The 19,641-nt window shown below is 46.6% G+C and overlaps 1 protein-coding gene across 2 annotated transcripts in view; it reads left to right on the top strand.

Annotated features, from left to right (window-relative positions):
- The window catches only part of pax7a (paired box 7a), a 55,122-nt gene that overhangs the window by 22,449 nt on the left and 13,032 nt on the right, over positions 1 to 19,641 (top strand). For both annotated transcript variants that reach the window (XM_049023951.1, XM_049023950.1), the window contains exons 5-7: positions 4,743 to 4,942; positions 16,644 to 16,809; positions 16,897 to 17,093. In XM_049023951.1, coding sequence (XP_048879908.1) covers positions 4,743 to 4,942; positions 16,644 to 16,809; positions 16,897 to 17,093 — 563 coding nt within the window. The remainder of the gene's footprint in view (positions 1 to 4,742; positions 4,943 to 16,643; positions 16,810 to 16,896; positions 17,094 to 19,641) is intronic.

The raw sequence follows: 19,641 nt of genomic DNA, 5'->3' as shown, positions 1-19,641 counted from the left end.
AGGGAATTACGTTTGTATCATTCAGCTTAGGCCTGCCAGAGTGTTTCTTCTTCTTGTAGGATGGAGCAAATTACTTTGGAACAGACGAGGTACCAAATTGTTAGCGTTAATTATTTCCAATTTTATCACCTAAATTCATGAATAGACTGTAATTGTCTAGCTAAAGGAATGTCTGTAACAAGTGATTCTGAGGCTTGGTTTAAATCTCCTCATAACAATAAATGATCCAATTAAATTAAAACGCCATAGGTCATCCATCCATCCATCTTGCAGGACCGCTTGTCGAGTACAGAGTTTTGGGGAGATCTGATGCCTCTCTGAGGAAGCACAAACCCAGAGGCCCCCTGAATTGGATGGCAGTCCATTGCAGAAGTCATAGGTCAGGCACTTCAATATATATTACGTTCTTTTGCCGACCTACTGAATCTGGCTGTTACAGATTGCTGTCTGGTTCAGAATGATTCTTGAGAGTCTGCAGGCGGACGGGCCGTGCCGAGGACCCCAAGTGCCGTTTCATGTCTGACTCCACGGGCACTTTTAGCCGGATCTCGAGGAAGCAGAGATTGGATTGTGCTCATGCCTCATTCATTCATTCTCAGTGCTCCTTACCTGTAACCCCGCCCTCATCACCGCGAAGGGTCTCCGGCCTCCTGCAGGAGGTCGCCGCCAAATTGCCCTGTCGTGCTGTCCGGTGGCACTACGCTGTGTCATTTCATAATGGTGATTTAGCGACAGACCGTTTGGCCGCATCCTCCGACAACTATGACACACGGTTGACTGTGTGTCTTCAAGGGCCCCCAGGCCAAAGCCGGGACGATCGTTCTTTATTAGCGGGAATGACGAAGGAATTGATTTAATGAATGTGGCCTCACGGCTGGCTCCACGTGTAATTCTGTTGAGAATTGCTGAGCGTGAGCTCCTGTGGGGGGAGCGACGGGGGGCAAAGCGAAGACTTCTTGAGTGGTTTGCAATGATAGCCGGTGCCTAATCCCATAATTCCTTGTTTAATTAAACTCTGCAGTTGGCTTGAAGGCTGAAGACGTATGGCAGGTCGCTGCTGGTTATTCGGAAACTGTGCTTAGTGCCTTTCGTCCAATCCCAAGTCACAGGCGGTCCTGTGTGTAAATACTCGCAGCCACTCGTGACCCCCCGGGTGTAACTCACTCCCAAGCAGAAGCACGCAGATGCAACCACTCATGTATGAGGCCTCGTTAACGCACACAGACTCACGCACCATAAAACCAGCTGTGTGTTTGGCCTATCGCTGTCCGTCCAATATGGTCGTGTCCAATATAAAATGCAGACACCTGAGTTTCTGCCAGTAAGGCAGGAGATGAGCCCTACCCACTGTGTAGCCGCTGTGTGCCATTGGCTCTGGCTTCCATTTCCATCGGGGGGGTGTCTTTACACCTCATCTAGGCCTAAAGCCAGATGCAGGACACCCAGGGCATTGTCCTAAGGCTAACTGCAGGACACCCAGGACAACGTCCTAAGGCCAGCTGCAGGACACCCAGGACAACGTCCTAAGGCCAGCTGCAAGACACCCAGGGCAGAGTCCAAAGGCTAACTGCAGGACACCCAGGGCAGTGTCCAGCTCCGTCTTTCACTAGCTCACATGAAGCATCTTTCTCTAAGGTCTGACTGAAAGACCAAAGGTGGAACCACCTTCTGGCTTTTCCCTGTGTTGGCGCTGTGGTGTACTGGAAGTGCAGTATGACCTGTCCTGCTGTATATTTTGTTGACGTAGAAGCTCCTATATCAGACTGATATCTCAGTTTCTTTATGGGGAATTCCACCCAAAATACACAAAAACAGAGTCTCCCTGCAAATGACCTTCCCTTTATCAGAATATTAAAAGGTTTCCCATGAATCCTTGGTGCTATGAGAGTATAATGAAAAACTGATTGAGAAACTACCATCTGCAGACAGGGGACAAAGCTCAAAAAACTGTTTTAATGAACTGATGTGGAAGAAGAAGAAGAAGAAGAAGAATCTCTACATGTAGTCAGGGACGGATTACGGACCGGGCCAGCGGGGCCGCTGCCCAGGGGCCCTTGGGGTGCAGGGGGCCCGTGGGGCCCCTAGCCCAAAACAATTTGCAACGCTTATCAACAATGTATTTTCGTTTGTCTGTTTTAGAGGGCCTACATTCTTTGATCCTCTGCCTACAAGGGCCCCTGACCCTATAGGGAGGGCGTTTAGCTGCCAAGGGCCCTTGAATTGTGGTGGTTGTGGTGGTGGTGCTGGTGGTGGTGGGGCCTCGCGAACGTTTTACCCAGGGGCCACACAACCCATAATCCGTCCCTGCATGTAGTAACTCTCTGGTGTGCTGGGCTACCTCCTCACTGTCTTAGGTATGCTGGGCCTCCTGCTCACTGTCTTTGGGTGGTGGGCCTCCTCCTCATTGTCTTTGGGTGGTGGGCCTCCTCCTCACGGTCTTTGGGTGGTGGGCCTCCTCCTCGCTGTCTTTTGGTGGTGGGCCTCCTGGGCCTCCTCCTCACGCTTACGTGTGCCTTGCCTCCTCACTCTCTTTGGTGTGTTGGGCCTCCTAACTCACTCTCTTTGGTGTGTTGGGTCTCCTCCTCGCTCTCTTTGGGTGGTGGGACTCCTCTTCGCTCTCTTTGATTTGCTGGACCTCCATAACTCAGGCTGCTCTGTCAATCTCATGGGTGCAGCTTTAATCAGCCCACCAAATGCTCCACACGTATGACACTGACGGTTCCCTTTTTCGCCTCAGTTTCAGTGCCAGTGGCCGATAATCAGGTATATGAGCTCACAAATGCATTGCTATTATGGTATGTGACAGTTGGGTTCATTTTAAAAAGATCCATCATGGTACTTTATCTTTTGTTCTCATCAGTTCCAGGTTTTTTTTCATAATTCCAATTTTGTGCCATGATATGAACACATTTTCCTTCCGGTTAAAAGCGAGTACTCGTGTATGTACAAAAATAGGACAATGTTATCAGCTGCTGAATGCAGCCAATGACAAGCTGACGCCTAATTAGCTGTGGCAGTCTTAGCCGCATGCTGCAGACGTGGACTCTGAGATGCGGCGGAACTGGGCTCGATATTGTTTTGTGAATATTTACATGTTGCCCCTGTTGTTTCTGCACCCCGGGGGCTGTGGCAAGAGAATAGCAGGACACGGATCTGCAAGGTGGTCTGAGTAGATTAAGTCGAGCCCCCTAACCCCCCCCCACAGCCATATTTTGAAGCTCTGGGGATGCCGTGACTACGTTCCGATACGGGATTGTCTTCTCAGCGGGCCTCTCATACATAAATAACCACAGATTAAAATAATATTTGCTCTCAAGTACTTGCCAGCAGTTGAAGACAGAAGAGTAAACAGGCTCTTGAAATCCCTGTATGGTTCCTCCCCTCTCTTTCATTTTTTGCCGGTGTCTCCATGGAAACAGTGGAGGACCCAGATATTGTTTCTGTGGACTTATTTGTTAATCCATTTGACCCTTTGAACTTTTTTTTTTTTTTTTTGGTGCTCATACCCTGGTCTGGTGCCATTTGGTTGGCGTCCCCCGTAGCCGGAGCCACTGGTAACACGAGTTTGATGGCAGGATTAGCTTGGCAGCAGGTTTGAAGAACAAGGGGCTGTGTTCGGGATGCGAGGAGCTCACTTGCTGACAGCCGCCAGATGCGAACTGACGTGAGCTGGCGTTGTGCTGCTGCCGGGGGGCTGCTGAATCTGGGTGGTTATGCTACATCCCGCTGTCTCTGCCCCCAGTGACCCAGCATTCCCACTGACTGGTCTGGTGTCACTGGTGATTAGCTAAGCAATCCTAGTGGTTGACACTTTCCCCTGTGACTGATAAAACATACTCGGTGGCTGTCACTTATGACTGACATTCAATCCCCATTCCCCTTACTTCTACTCTCTCCCCCCGACTCCCACTCTCTCCCCCTGATTTGCATCTATCCCTACAGTCTGTCCTCAGTGACTGACACTCCGTCCCCGTACTCCTGACTTCCACTCTGTCCCCCTGACTCCCATCTATCGCTACTGACTCACAGTCTGTCCTCAGTGACTGACACTCCGTCCCCATACTCCTGACCTGCACTCCGTCCCCATACTCCTGACCTGCACTCCGTCCCCATACTCCTGACCTGCACTCCGTCCCCGTACTCCTGACTCCCACACTGTTCCCCTGACTTGCATCTATTGCCACTGACTCACAGTCTGTCCTCAGTGACTGACACTCCGTCCCCGTACTCCTGACGTCCACTCTGTCCCCCTGACTCCCATCTATCGCTACTGACTCAGTCTGTCCTCAGTGACTGACACTCCGTCCCCATACTCCTGACCTGCACTCCGTCCCCATACTCCTGACTGAAACTCCGTCCCCGTACTCCTGACTCCCAGTCTGTCCCCCTGACTGCCATCTATCGCAACTGACTCACCGTTTTTCCTCAGTGCCTGACACTCCATCCCTGTCCCCTTGTCTCCCATTTTGTCCCTACTGACTCTGTCTGTCCTCCCTCCTGACTCCCACCTTGTCCCTTCTGACTCTGTCTGTCCTCCCTCCTGACTCCCACCTTGTCCCTTCTGACTCTGTCTGTCCTCCCTCCTGACTCCCACCTTGTCCCTTCTGACTCTGTCTGTCCTCCCTCCTGACTCCCACCTTGTCCCTACTGACTCTGTCTGTCCTCCCTCCTGACTCCCACTCTTTCCCCAGTGACTACCGTTCTGTGCCAGATGAAGAATACTGTTCATTTCCCTGGTCTAGGCAGCCGCTCGGACGAGGGCTCTGAGGTGGAGTCCGAGCCCGACCTGCCCCTGAAGAGGAAGCAGCGCCGGAGCCGCACCACCTTCACAGCGGAGCAGCTGGAGGAGCTGGAGAAGGCCTTCGAGCGCACGCACTACCCCGACATCTACACCCGCGAGGAGCTGGCCCAGAGGACCAAGCTGACAGAGGCCCGTGTGCAGGTACCACAAGTCAGCATATCTGGGGGTAACCTCCCCCTTCCCTGGTCCATTTCCAGTCTGTACCAGTTCGTACTGAGCTGTACCGCGAAAGTTTGTGGTTCCATTATTTTCTTTTTCCTGTCAAAGTGTCTCCCTCGTCCTTCTTCATACCAGGAGTTAAGGTTAGAGGTCACCTTCAACGGAACCACTGTGATGTGATGTTCCGTGATTTGCTAAATGTTGTTTTGTGTGCTGGCTTGGTCAAGAAGAACCATACTGAGTTGCGTTTCAAAATTCTCCGTTTTTAAAGTTTCCATTTCAGAAGATCAATTTATAAATATTACAAATAATACAGCGTTATGTACCCAAGTCCGGTTGTTTATCGCCATGATTCCTGCAGTTTCTCCTTTGGGGCCTGTAGTCCACAACCTGAAATGAGATGCAGCATTTGTGGATCATAAATACGTCCAATGCTTTTTCAAGGAGGTAAGGTCCGGCCCGGTCAAGGAATTAGCTACTAATATGGCAGCTGACTAGGCCACTTGTCACTGCCACATAATCAGGAGAAAAAAATACAGTCTCGTCCATTTTTGTTCAGGGTCTTCATGAACACACACAGTCACTTAGCACCACACAGCAAATGCACACTGGTCTCTAGGAGACACCAGTTACCAAACAGGAGGAAGACACAAGCCTGGTGACAGGGGAGGTATGAAAGCTCAGTTTGCAATATTTCTCCAGCGGGTTCTATGCCTGTCTCTGTGATTTCACAGGTAATACACTGCTTAGTTAATTAGGTTATGTCAATTAGAACAATCACTCATTATTTTCTTTTGTCTGCTTTGAAGTTCTCACTGTGAAGTTGTGGCTCTCCAAAGCTATGTGAGTGAGTCCTCATTAATTATCCACTGCCAAAGATCATTTAGTCAGACGGGCTGTGTTTGACGGCTGCAACGAGGAGCTACATTGTGCAGGATCTTGCAGGCTGGCCGACTTTCACCATGCAAGCTCCCGCAGCGTCCGCTCTTTGTGCTTCTAATTTGTGTCTCCGGCCAGAATGTGTTTTTGGCATTGGGGTTCTAGCTGGGGTTGGAGAGTACGGACCAGATGTGTGGCAGAACAGATGAGGCTAAGGGTACTGAGTGGTTTGTTCAGGTTCCTTATATTCCCATAATTTGTAAGAAACTGGGAATCTCAGATTTTCTGCATAGAATCATGGGTTTAAAAAAAACAATCCTTTTTCTAAGCTTTTCCCGCTATCATACTCTGTACTTTATCAGCCTTCACTGTTCATTACTAACACACTTACAGGAAAATTTTATTATTCTTCTACATTTCCTTTAATGTTAAGTATTGTCATTTTTAATAGTCACTATATCCATCCCTTTTGACGTTTACAGTCCTTTACTGAACTTTTCATTGGCCGCAATATTCCCTGATGTTTGCCATTTTTATAGTCTCCGGGGGTCTGGTGTTTCCGGTTTATAAAAGTGGGGTGTGCCCGCAATCCTGAGCAGGATAAGCAGTTAGAAGATGGATGGATGGATAGTCGCATAGATGGATGAATAGAAGACAGGGTGCATACCAGAAGCTGTACATTTTCCACAGAGAACCTTGCCCCCCCCCCCCCCAGCCTGCAGCAGTTGTTCAGAGCAGTCATGTGAGCCAGTCTTCTGTAGAGCTACATTTCACGTGCCAGGTTCCTCACTTTGGGAGCATGAAACGTGTCTCAGATCGACCCTTCTTCTCCTTGGCTCTTGTAGCCCACGAGCCGCCAGAACATTGAATTCGCCCTTTGTTCATTCGTTCCCTTTCAGCAATCAAGGACCTCGCTCTCCTTGGATGGGAAGCCCCCCAGCGGTCAGTGTGCACCAACTGTGATATAATGTGACAGATAACCTATGCAGCCAGTTCAGCATAATTCGCTTGAGACGCTGTTGAGCTGCTTTGTCTGGTTCCCAGTTATAAAGGCAGGGCCTCCTCGGCCGAAAGCAGAACAGCTGACCTGGGACAGCATTATGTCTTGTAATTTTCCCTCGTTATTTTCTCATGAGCGCCACTTGCTCCCCTTTCTGCGTTACGTAAAACGTTTACTCGAGCTCCAGGGAAGCCACGCTCGTTTTAAGATGCTCATTAGCTGTTCCAGACCCAGAAAAGCAAATATCCTCTCCTGTTAATTCTTTATTCAAGCTGTGGTCTACGGGACACTTTGGACAATCATCCCACCGTGCAGTTTCATGTAATGCTGAAGACAAAAAAAAAAAAAGAGTTATAGCAACAGCTGTTGTGGTGCGGATGGGGGGGGGAGAAGGAGTGGATTCCTGATGGATTTCTCATTTAAACCTTTGGCTGGGATTTCCCCTTCCCTCCGCTTTCAAGCTTGCCGGCCCTTGTAAACCGCTCTGTGTAACACAGAGGATCTCTCCTCTCTTGGGATCGGCACCCCCACCCACAAATTGCCTCCTCGCTTCACCAACCACATTAATCAATCAGGAGCCGCTCTCCCCTTACCGGTGTCCCTTCTATTCCACCCCCCAGCCCTTGCACCCCTGACCTGTGGCTGCATCTCCCTCCATACCAAGCCAGAAGCCGACATAACGGCTTCAACATATGTCTTTGTCTGTCTCAGGACCTTTGGGAAGGAAGACAGATGTCAATAGGCCAGGCCTCCCTCACATCCCAAGTCCATACTGAAAGATTTATTTTAAGGGTGATTTTCCTAAAATATATTGTATTTTAAAATGTTTCAGCCGTACTGGCGGAACGGTTTGGGAAAACAACGGGGGAAGGCTTCGAGATTTTAAATTTATTAGGATGCGGATTGTCCCGAGGATTTTCTCTCCTGAGGCCAAATAAATTGCTCAAGAAACAATGGATAGTGTTTGCTTTGTTTTTCTCCATAGCACTTTGTGACAGAAAATAGATGTCTGTTAGTATCTCAGTCACCTGTGCAGCCAAGGCAGTAAGGAATGGTCTGGCTTTGAAAGGAATCATCAACATTTTACATGCAAGACATGTAAAACTGACACCACTGAAAACTCATCGATTGGTGATGAATCCGATTGGTCTGTGGTGAACCATGTGACTGAATTTGAGTCCCCTTTGACGTCAACATATCTCTTGCATGTGTCAAAATGTTTTTATGACTTCCTACTTTTTTTTCAAATTGTGCAATTTAGAAAACAAGGCCAATGTCTAAAGATACTATACTGATCAATCTTCCCACAGGATATCAGGCTTGGAGGCTGGAACGGGTGATTTTACTAGCACCCTTGGGATGTGAAGGGCAGGCGACTCAAGCATCATATAAAACAACCATTTTGCTCTCTGACATAAACAAAAAAAACTGTGAACTTGCAACAGCTGGATTGCTGCTGGACACTTCCTAAGACACACACAGACACAAACTTGCTATAGATAGATAGATAAACAGATGATTATACTTGGTGATATACTTTATTCATGCCAGTGGGAAATTCACTTGTGTACAGCAGCAAAGGAACGTAAAGTGCAATTTGTCTTCAGAACACAAGACATACTCCATAGTACAATAAGGATGCGCAAAATCAATAAATCTATAAATAAGTAAGAAAGTATAAATTACAAGGGGTGCACGTGTACTTTGTGATATTCGTTGTCATACATAACTATGCAGAATGTCATTCTCTGTTTTATAATCTTTATACCGCCACACAGTTAGCTGCGGGTCAGTAGAGGAGCTTGTCCTTGATCTTGTCTCTTTACCTTTAACTTCCACACCCTCTATGGCTCACAACCATGTTCATAGCTGCCTTCATAACAGCACTAAGTGACGTCATTTAAGATATCTGAGATATTTGAGTCATAGATAAAATTTGTTAATGGGATTCTTCTCATAATCCAATTTCTGTAAGGCTTTCAAAGCCTGTAAAGGTCGACGGAAACTCAATGTAGTTGAAAATAGGGTCTCTCTAATAAAATGGCTGCAGTTAACCAAAGTAAATACTAATAATGGGCCTCAGTTTCAGCTGAGCCAATGCTATAGGACTTATTGTTCGCTCGCCCGTTTCCTTATTCCGGGGTGTGTTGCATGCATGTGTCCGTGTGCAGGGTGACTGTCAGCTGAAACACGGCGGCAGATTTGTAACTTGCGCAGATCATCTGGACTGTTAGAAAGTCCTTCAAAATGAAAGCAGGACGCCCCCTGCATTTTCAGCACTAAGCAGTGATGAAGCCGCTTGGCATTTGTGACTCTGTACTGAGGGACAGGTGAGGTTATTCCTGCTGGTGCTTTTGGGGACATTTCTATACTGGTTTGTGGGCCATGTGGGTTGGCATGGAGGACAGTCCTGCTCCATACCCACTGAGACCATGGAGACGAGCTGGGTTTGGCTGGCACCTGGGGGTTTTTAGGAGTAGTCATAGGAAGACATCACAAAGAATGTCAGACTATGGGTCGAGTTCATCATTTAGCCTGGGCCACACTCAGCTAAACCAGCTAATCCAAGTAGCACTTAGTTGTTCTAGTTTCAGTAACGTTGATGCTGTCTGGGCGCATGTTGGGACAGCTCCGTAGAAGCCGTACATGTGCTTGTATCGGCAGGGTCTTGCAGTCCCGAGCTCCCGAATGCCAAAGCCAGACTGCTGATCGTTCATTTGGCTGCTGTGTAAAGACACACCACACACAATGACAAAATAATATTTGGGGGGGGGGGCAGTAAATCAGCTCACCCACATGTAGTGAAATATGTCCTGCTGTCCTCCTGTAAGCTGAAGTTTTAAGAGGCAGAAACCTAATCTTGACGGAAGCACTGTCATCCTCTGCGAGTCGAGTCTGCCCCATAGATCCCCATTCATTACCAATAAACATCTTGTATGTGACTATTATATTTTATTTAGCAGAATCTAATAACATCCAAGCATTGCTCTTAATGAGGCATAAAAATCAATTTGGCAAGAAGTCCTTCTCCATCGGACTGGAGCACCCAGTGTTTAAATGGAAGAGACCTGCACAGGTGCCTGCTGCTTTAACAATGCTTATAGAGCAGGGGTGGGCAATTTTACCCAGATTGGGCCACTGTGTGTGTGGGTTTTTGCTGCAACTCCCTAATTAGATTACTAATTACAGGACTGACTGGCTGAAGAGTCCTCACACCTGGGTTTGAACAGCTGACCTACAGGTTACCCCAAAAAGCCGCATACACACCGGCCCTTTGCGGATAAGATTGGCTACCCCTGTTATAGAGCTAGCAATGCACACAGCAATACCGGTGCATTCACCCACCAAGGCCTTGTATCCATTAGCTCAGTGCTAACAATGCGCACAGTGCGTACCCACAATGGCCTTCCATCCCTTAGCACAATGCTAACAAAGCTAGCAATGCTTACAGTGCTAATGGTGCACACACCCACCATGGCCTTGTATCACTTAACTCAATGCTAACAAAGCTAGCAATGCTTACAGTGCAAACGGCGCACACACCCACCATGGCCTTGTATCCCTTAGCTCAAAGCTCACAGTGCACACCCACCACTGCCTTCCATCCCTTAGCTCAATACTAACAAATCTCATGGTGCTAACGGTGCATTCACCCACCAAGGCCTTATATCCATTAGCTCAATGTTAACAATGCTCACAGTGCGCACCCACCATGGCCTTGCATCTCTTAGCTTAATTCTAACAAAGCTAACAATACTTACAGTGCTAATGGTGCACACAACCACCATGACCTTGCATCTCTTAGCTCAATGCTAACAATGTCAATGCTCACAGCCAGGGGCATACCTAGAAATTTTAAGCCTCCTAATAGTAAATCACCTTGGACCCCTCAGCCCAATTTTATGTATATTTTCACGTATCTGAGGGTCCCTGTCAAATTCTGTGCCCCCTGAATCTTCCCGGATGTCCATGCCCCTCCAACGCCCCTGCTCACAGCATTAACGGCCAACACCCTTTGCTTAGCTTAACGCTGACAAAGCTCACTGTACCCAAAGCATGATCAGCATGACCCACCACGATTGTAGTTCTTTGGAGGTAGTTCCTGAATGATTTTTAGTTCCTACGCTGGAGTAGACTTTTTGCTTGACCAAGAACTGCTGGCTTGAGCTTATAGCAACAGGCTTTGCTGATTGGTCGACCACAAGTACTGGCGCTAACTCGAAAGTTACACGTAAGTGCGGAGAAAAGTGATAGAAATAGTGGAGCAGAAAGTGAGCAGATGGAATTATTTTTGTATTTCAGTTACATTAAATGCATTAATGAAGACCTTTTTTTCCTTACTGCCCAAATTTCTGCATCTGAAAGTTCGATCGATAACCGATTGTCTGATATTGCTGCTGAGGGCAGTGAAATTCAACAGCACTCGTTAGCAGTAAAATGTTACACGGTGTTTTATTCTGTGGAAAATGAAAGATCAAGAAAGCTTCCAGTTTTTTTGTGACAGTGGGCATGAATCTGAAGCCGGGGCAGTGATTACCAGTGTCAAGAAGTCACATTTTCAGTGTTATAAAGGAAGCAACGGGATTTATGTAGATTGGGGAGGCAACATGGCTGAGGAGCGTCTGCGCAGATGTTTAAACAGCAGGCCTTTTTATTGGCATTCCGATGTACATCTTTAAGTTTGCCTGTTTCTCCCAATAATTATAACACTAATCCCAACCTCTGCACCCACATTCCCACTCCCAGCTTTTTTCAAGTCTCTGTTGCTCCCATTCTTCCCCTTCCGGTTACTGATGTTCGTTTTTCACTACCTGGGCCACACACATTATGATGAAGTGTTAAATGAGCACAGCTAAACGCTACATGAGTGCAACTAAAGCTCCGTCTTGTGAAGTAAATGCATTTTGTTAAACACCGTCATGCATCTCGTGACCTGAAATATAACCTCGAAAAACAATACATTGCAATACATTGCTTTCATTTGGAATGCATGACAATATTTCTTACATGTGAGCTGATTTTTATTTGATAGTTTGTTTTTCATATTCCCAAAATGGTAATTCGTGTAGAGGGCCTGAAGAGAGTTCTACTGATCATGTAAACAAAGACAGCATTTTTTTTACAACAGTATTGTATTAATACACTCCATTTCTTACACCTTAATTGCTAATGAGGAAATCAGACTTCCCATTTATCATGTGCCGTTAGCCATCTCTGGGGTGATGGTGAGTATCGGAAACATCCTGTGTTAAAGGAAGATTTTCATAGATGCTTGTGTGTGTCTCACATGAAATTGTTTATCTTCAACAGCTGCATGTTGTAAATGTGGCCCTCCAGACATTTCCCAAACTCCTCTTCGTTGGAAGAGGAGTTTCCCATGTATGGCTTGGACCCCTGCTCTGCCAATACCTATCGCTCCCAAGTCCTGGGAAGGTATCACCAACTGGGGCTAGATGGCTGTTGCTGGGCTCTATTGCCTCTCATTTGACGTTGTTCTCTCCTGCTCTCGCTGACCTGTGAAATCCAACCTTGTTATCTCAATGTTTGTAAATTTGTTATTTCACAACCCTACTGCAAATGGTCAAAGAGACCATTTCCCAAGTATATGTCCCTCTAGCTGCCGTTAGTATAACTATGGTTTCTGGGAATAAATACTCACCCAAAGATATTCTGAAAAAAAAAAATCCTGATGTACCTCTTCAAAGAATTGTTTTTTTTTGTTGTAAAAGAAAATAAACTGACTTTTGTGTGTATGTGTGTGTGTGTGTGTGTGTGTGTGTGTGTCAACCACCAGTTCACAATGGACTTAATGCATTCCAGTGCACAGGAACACCCCCCCCCTCCCAAACCGCTTACCTCCACTCTGGCCCCGTCGTGTGTTTCATTTCACATCGGCTCCTTCCCATTATCTGCTTATTCCACCTCGTTTATTCCCGCTTTGCTCGCTCACCTGCTCCAGCCTTTCTCCATTTCCCCGGATTTAACGCGGCCCATCTGAGCAGTTGGACACATGTGGTCGATTCATTCTGGCTAGGAAAGAATGTGCTGATCCCGTGATCCACGGACATGGGTAAAATCCGCATCTATTCTTGTTGTCTTCCTGAGTCATAACACTAAGGTATAGATCATAAAACGCTACACATGCCTTTGATGTATAAATATTTCATCTTAAAATACAGTAAAAGTTCTCATATACTGTAACGTCAAGCCAAGGAATTGCTGGAAAGCTGGGTAGAATTTCCTGGGATAGTTCAGCATTACTCTTGAAAACACTGTATTATAGCACATTTCTTACACTTTAGTCCTTTTATACATACACATTAATTATAATTGTACTCTTATTTTAATACTTTGCAGTGTTGGAGATCACGAGGTAAATAATACAGAACAAGTAGAAAGACTGCTAAAGCACGCTGCTCCATAGGCATGAGCTGGGGTAATTTTTAGCTATTTTACTATACATTTCTAATTGAATATTATGATGAATTTTTAATATTCGTACAACTATTTTAAAATTGTGCCGATTACTTGAATGCAGAATATGATAATTTTTACTGTAGATGGAAAAAACTTATTTTTGGTGCAACTTTGTTTGGCTGGTTAAACGCTGCTCTCCAAACCAAAACGTGACACGGTGAACTACAACCTCCTGCAAAGCCCTTTTATTCTGGTAACAAGAATGGCGATGTTATGTTACATGGTGAAACAGGTCACGACTGTGAGCGACTTTGTTCATTTTGCTCAGCAAGGACAGTCGTGCATTAGGGTGGGTTTAGAGAGAAGCAACTCCTTGAAGGGTGGCCGAGCAAGGACAGATTAGAAGCACTAAATCTCTTTACTCCTGAGCAAAGACTGAGCAGAGGCATGATCCATGTGTACAAAATCTTGAGGGGAATAGACAAGGTCAATGCAGAGGACTTCTTAACTGCTAGCAGTGACTCAAGAACTTTGGGCCACAAGTGGGACGTAGCCAGACAACAGCTCAATCAGCTTCCAAATAATGTAGAGAAACTGTATGTCCTTCTGCATTCAGTGAGATTGTAACCGGCTAATTCTGGCCATACATTTGTAGAGTTGGGTCGCAAGCAAGTTGAGTTGAACGGTGTCTTGCTTGCATTTTTACCCATGATCTCAGATGCTGTTCTGAGATTATCTTCTAGATCTGGATTTTCAGAAGATGGAGTAATAGATGCAGGAGTAACTCTAAAACTAGCAAGGGTGTTTTTTCTCTCTTTTGCTCCATTTCATTTCCATGGTGTTATGTTGATGCAAGGACTTGACGTTCGCCAGTCTCAACTCATTTGGTTCACCGGTTGAGTTGTCCCAGTTGGGTTCCTTCTTTTACACATATGTTTATGATGTAGAGAATTGATGTGGCTGATATATTGACCTGATGTAGAGAGCTTCTTCTGAAATTCTAGTATCAGTATTTAGGAAAGCTTAGAGGCAACTTGAGGGTGGCAAGGGCCTATAGCATCGTGCTTCTCCCTCTCATGCTGGGCTCCTGTTTCCTCTGACCTGACAAGGAGGAAGGATGCGGCTCTGATAGAGGAATGAGCTCAATGCTTCTTTTGAGAGGGTGGAGGTATGTCAGACTGTTGGGACATTTGTAATCTGCTATTTCATTGACGCCTGGCTGCCTGTTGTTATATCTAAACACCACCTGATTTTTTGGTGCTGCCTGATCTGGGATCTGGTCATGTTGAGCTAGAAGGCCAATGGCCAGCTGAGGATAGGAAGTATTCTTTTGATTTGAGTGTCTGCATTTTTTTGAGGGCTTAATCCATGGCTGAATCTCACTACACATTTTTTGACCATAATTGTGTTCCTGCACCCATTTTATGTCATCTTCCAATACTAAGAACACAAGTACTCGAGGGCGGTTAAAAATCCCTGCATGTTAGTCTTGCTCTACCCCAAATATCAAGGATACATCGGTTGTATCCTCCCCAGATGCCAAGAACAATCCCATGATTCACTGTCCCCCAAGTTCGTTCTTGGAAGGCAAGTTCGTAAAACCTTGGTCTTGCTAAGACCACAAGCAGTCTTTGCGTTCTTGGTATTCAGATTCACCCCATAATTCCTGTAAACCCAGTCATTCTGGAAGCCAATTTTACCCAATGTGTGCAGTTGATAAAACTTTATTTATTGATATTTATAGTATCTATTCAGCAAACTAAAATGACTGAATGTCATAGTACTTAATACCTTGTGGAGATGTGGGTTGGGTGTTTGATACAAGATAAATGCATGGTTTGTCTTGTAGGCCTGTGTATGTGTGTATATGAGCGTGTGGCCTATCTCTTCCTTTCCTATTGCTTGATCAAACCTGCATCTTAGCTTGCTGTTCATAGAAAGCCTTTTTTTAAATAGACACCCCACCCCCCGTGCATAGTGTTTAGCGCAGTGCATTGAGGAGACCATTGTCCGCCCCTCAGCCCCCCTCACCGACACCCCACCATTGAAAGTCACAATGGGCCAACCGTTTGAAACTCAGCAGAAGATGAAGTGTGTTCATAGTGTATTAAGCCGTGATGAATCGGTACATTGGGCTGCAGATCGGTGTGGGTCAGCCCCCACACGCAAAGGCGGTGGGGGCCTTGTCCCCAGGGACGTGGGCTCCCTGGCCGCCTCGTTCCTGGGGGCCTCATTACCATCACACTCCTGGTAAAACACTAAAAACATTTGGCTCCCCGTGGTCGCATGACTCATGGAGGGGGGGGGATTTTTAAAAAGTCTGTCTGTCTGTCTGTCAAAGTTCTCTTATCTTAGTAATGTCCCTGTACGTGTTCCAAATACATTTTTAAGAATTTTTTTTATTCTTTCAATATCATACTTTTTTTTTACTTTTTTGCAGTGGTGTTAGGAAGATACTGCATGTTTTAAAATGTGTGTGTGTGTGTGTGTGTGTGTGTGTGTGTGTGTGTGTGTGTGTGTGTGTGTGTGTGTGTGTGTCGTCCTCCACAACCTGCTCTCTGTTGGCCTTCATGGGGCAGAGCGGCCTGCAGGTTCACAGACGCACTCGAGATGTCTGATGTGCGCCGCAGGGGTGACCTCTGGCCTTTTCACGGCTGCCCTTTCTGATGGCCCTCAGAGGGGATCATTTACAGAGATCACAGCCTGGGCCTCTTAGGAAGAATAATGACCCCTGGCCATTTCCCTTGGGGGACGCGGCCCCGCACCACATTGAGTTGCAGTTAGGCGGCTTGCTGCTCGTGTAGCTCGTTGCGCCGCTTGCCCGGTATGGAGCTGGTTTTGTCCATTGATTTAGTCCTTTTGATGACCCCATTGCTATTCCACACATTTCTTATGTCGTGTCTCTTTCCCACTAACTAGTCAGAGGTTCATTCACCAGTTAATTGGTTCAGTCATGTGCAGGAAGGGCTGCTCCTCCATCACACCAAAGCTACCATTATCACTATATCTTATGGCGCCCTCTAGTGTCTGGGCCCCTGGAAGTCGTCTCCTTTTTCCTCCTTCATGCTGGTACTAGAGAATGACAGATTTGTAGAGGGTGGGGGGGCAGTTCCCCCTGGCAGGCTTGAAAAGCTGTTGTTTGGTCCTAGACCTACAGGACATGGAGTTGGCCTTTGGATCAGGCCAGATCATGACTTCTGGCTGATCCTGCCAATTGCCTACCCTTTACCATCACCACTACCCCAGTGAACTTCATTGGGGGGGAGGGGGACGCTGGCAGTGGAGCTGGCATAGGGCACCACATGGGCTATGGCTGGTACTGCTGACAGCCCCCAACCCATCCCCCCCCTCCCCCGTAGTTGACTTCTCCCTTCCTTCTCTGTCCAGGTGTGGTTCAGCAACCGGCGAGCCAGGTGGCGCAAGCAGGCAGGAGCCAATCAGCTAGCAGCTTTTAACCACCTGCTACCAGGGGGCTTTCCGCCCACCGGCATGCCCACTCTGCCAACGTACCAGCTGCCCGAGTCATCATACCCATCCACCGCTCTGTCTCAGGGTAGGATGCCTGGCTCTGCACCCTCCACACAACTTAAAGTTTTCTCTGTACTGCCCTCCCACTGATGCAAACTATCGCCCCCTGCAGATGGGAGCAGCACATTACACCGGCCCCAGCCCCTTCCCCCCTCCACCATGCACCAGAGTGGGCTCTCGGCAGACAGTGGCTCCGCCTATGGTCTTTCATCCAATCGGCACAGCTTCTCCAGCTACTCAGATACTTTCATGAGCCCCTCAGCATCTACCAACCACATGAACCCAGTCAGCAATGGACTCTCCCCACAGGTAAGTCTGGATCCGACGGACAGGGCAAAGACGCACACATTGAATTAGCTTAATGTCTCCCACCCCCGAAGTATGATGATGACAGTCAAGCCATTTTTATAATCGTATTTTACCATGTTCAGTATGGAGCACAGTGACACCCAGGGTTGAAATATGCAATTAACAGATTTTCTCCTGTTGAGACAACTGTTGCCCTTCGTATAAGCAATTAACAACGCAGGTTTATTTTTTAATACAATTATTTTCTAGTGTTCCCAGTAACTGGAATAATTAAACAATTGAAAAATTATCACCAAATTACATTTTATCTGTATTCTGCTGAGCTTGGCAATGCGATTGTGGCTGTAGGTTCCCAGGGAAAGAGTAAAATTGAATTCTAGCTCTGAACAGTAGGGACAGATCTATGTCTAAAAAAAAAAGATAATAAAACATTTGAATTTATTATGCTAAGCTAATGAGAACATGCACCTAATCTTCTACAACCAGGAGATAAGAGGCAGCAGTTGTATGGTTTTATTTTGCCTGAAGTAGGAGCTGTTTGGCTCTGAGCAGCCATGGCAACCACCAATCAACATGAGTGCCGGAATGACATCGTTTGGCCTCTAGGACGGCGCTCTTTGGCATGCTGTGGCAAAAGTTTAATCGTGAATGTTGAGCTCATCTTTTTGTGCCTGGCTTCCCCAGGGAGTATAACCAAATGTAGGGCATTACTCAGTGTAATTATATGTCCCTGACACGTAATTGGGTACAAATCAATAGGAGGAACTAGATTCTCTCGGAATTTCTGAGGTGTGTGTGAGTTTTATGCTAATGTGAGGATCCTTTTATTATAAGAAAATGGAGGTGGGAGCTGAGAGGTCTGTATGTTTCCTCTCTGAGTACCTTAAATAATAAATTGAGACCTTCCACTGTGGGTTGAGTCTTAAACACAAAATATAACAAAAAAATATAAATATAAAAATGAGCGGCACTGATGCAAATCGCTGGCGAAGAATGAATTACATGCAATTACCAGCCAGTACCGGGCAACCTTGCCCCCCCCCAAGCAGCAAGGTCTGGCTAACAGGCAGAAAATAAGATTGAAATGGTGAGAAAGGAGTCGAAAATGAATTTCAATGCTGCATTTGTCCGCAATTACCCCCTCGTTCACACGTGTTTTATTGGGAGTATTTTATTTTTGTCCTCCTCCACCTTCCTCCTCCTCTTCAAACATCCCTCAAAACAGATTGGAGACGTTCGGTTATAGCCGTCTTTCACTGGGGAAGAAAGAATTAAGGATTTGGTGACAAAAAAAAAATAATAAAAAAGGAGATTTCTGTCCTGCTGGAGAGCGGAGGGATAACACGGGATTCTCGCAGCATGTTTTGGCTGTTAATCGTCATGCTGTGGGGGGGCTTAAATTGCTAATGCCCCCCCAGCAAACCGACCATTTAACAAGGAGCGCTGAAACGGATCCGCCCTTTGCAGTCTCCCTCTTTTCAGGGGATGAGACAGTTATAAACCTTTCATGTTTAGCTTGGCGGATTTGAGCACCAGGTACAGGGCGGGGGATTACAGCACTTGTTGATTAAGTCCCCCCCACCCCCGCTGCCCCCCTAGCAATTAATGGGTCTGGTGGATCCTGGTATAGTTCTTATGCTGTTTTATGGAGACGTTTTGAGTTTGATTTTCATAAAGGCAGTCAGTGCAAACAGGGCCAGGATTTTTTAAATACTGATTTCTTCCTAGGTGTGCCCTGCAATGGATTATGGGTATTGGAGTTGCAGAAAAAATACAGAGATGGAAGATACAGGCATGAGTGCTTACTAATTAAGTAATAGCGTTATGACGGGGGTTTGTGATTTGTGAAGGTGTTTGGAGTCAGTATTCAGTGTGCGAGAAGAACCTCAATATGCGTGTCTGCAGGCCCCTGGCCTCAGAGATTAAAACTGTCCTTCCCACTCACTCAACTACGCCCCCCCCCCCCCCCCCCCCACAAACCCGCAGACAGAGCCATGTGGCATTCTCATCAGCCTCTTATTGTGAGAGATAAATGTGGCCACTGACAGGAGAATCGCAGTTAAAACCCAGCCTTTCACAGCATCAGTGTGCATAACCCACCCCCCCATAGCATCTGGTGCGATCACTTTTACCTCTGTCTGTTCATATATCAGCCTCCCTCGCTCCCTCTCGGTCTGTGGCGCTGCGTCTTTGTGGGGAAGGCAGCTGCTTTTCCCTGTTTCCCTGGAAGCGTGGTCAGTGTAAGGCACATCCCCTTCAGTGGGGATGTTTTTAAACACACAAGCACAGGCATACTTGAAATACACATAGGAAAATGGTATATAGCATTCTGATGCACCGGCCTGGAGATTCTCCAGAACATGGAGTGGGTGAAAACCAGACTGGACCTGTACTGGAAATTGGAAATAGATTCGGCCTTAGTATCCCTCTCTGCTGAGTATTCTGTGATAATAATGTCACATTTATATAGCGCCTTTCACAATCCCAAGGTTGCATTACAGGAGGGGGGAAAAGAATACGTAATCAGTAAAGTAGGAAGAGACAGTAG

The sequence above is a fragment of the Brienomyrus brachyistius genome, chromosome 8 (genome assembly GCF_023856365.1).
Source record: "Brienomyrus brachyistius isolate T26 chromosome 8, BBRACH_0.4, whole genome shotgun sequence".
Lineage (NCBI taxonomy): Eukaryota > Metazoa > Chordata > Actinopteri > Osteoglossiformes > Mormyridae > Brienomyrus > Brienomyrus brachyistius.
This window is presented reverse-complemented; position numbering and strand designations above follow the sequence as displayed.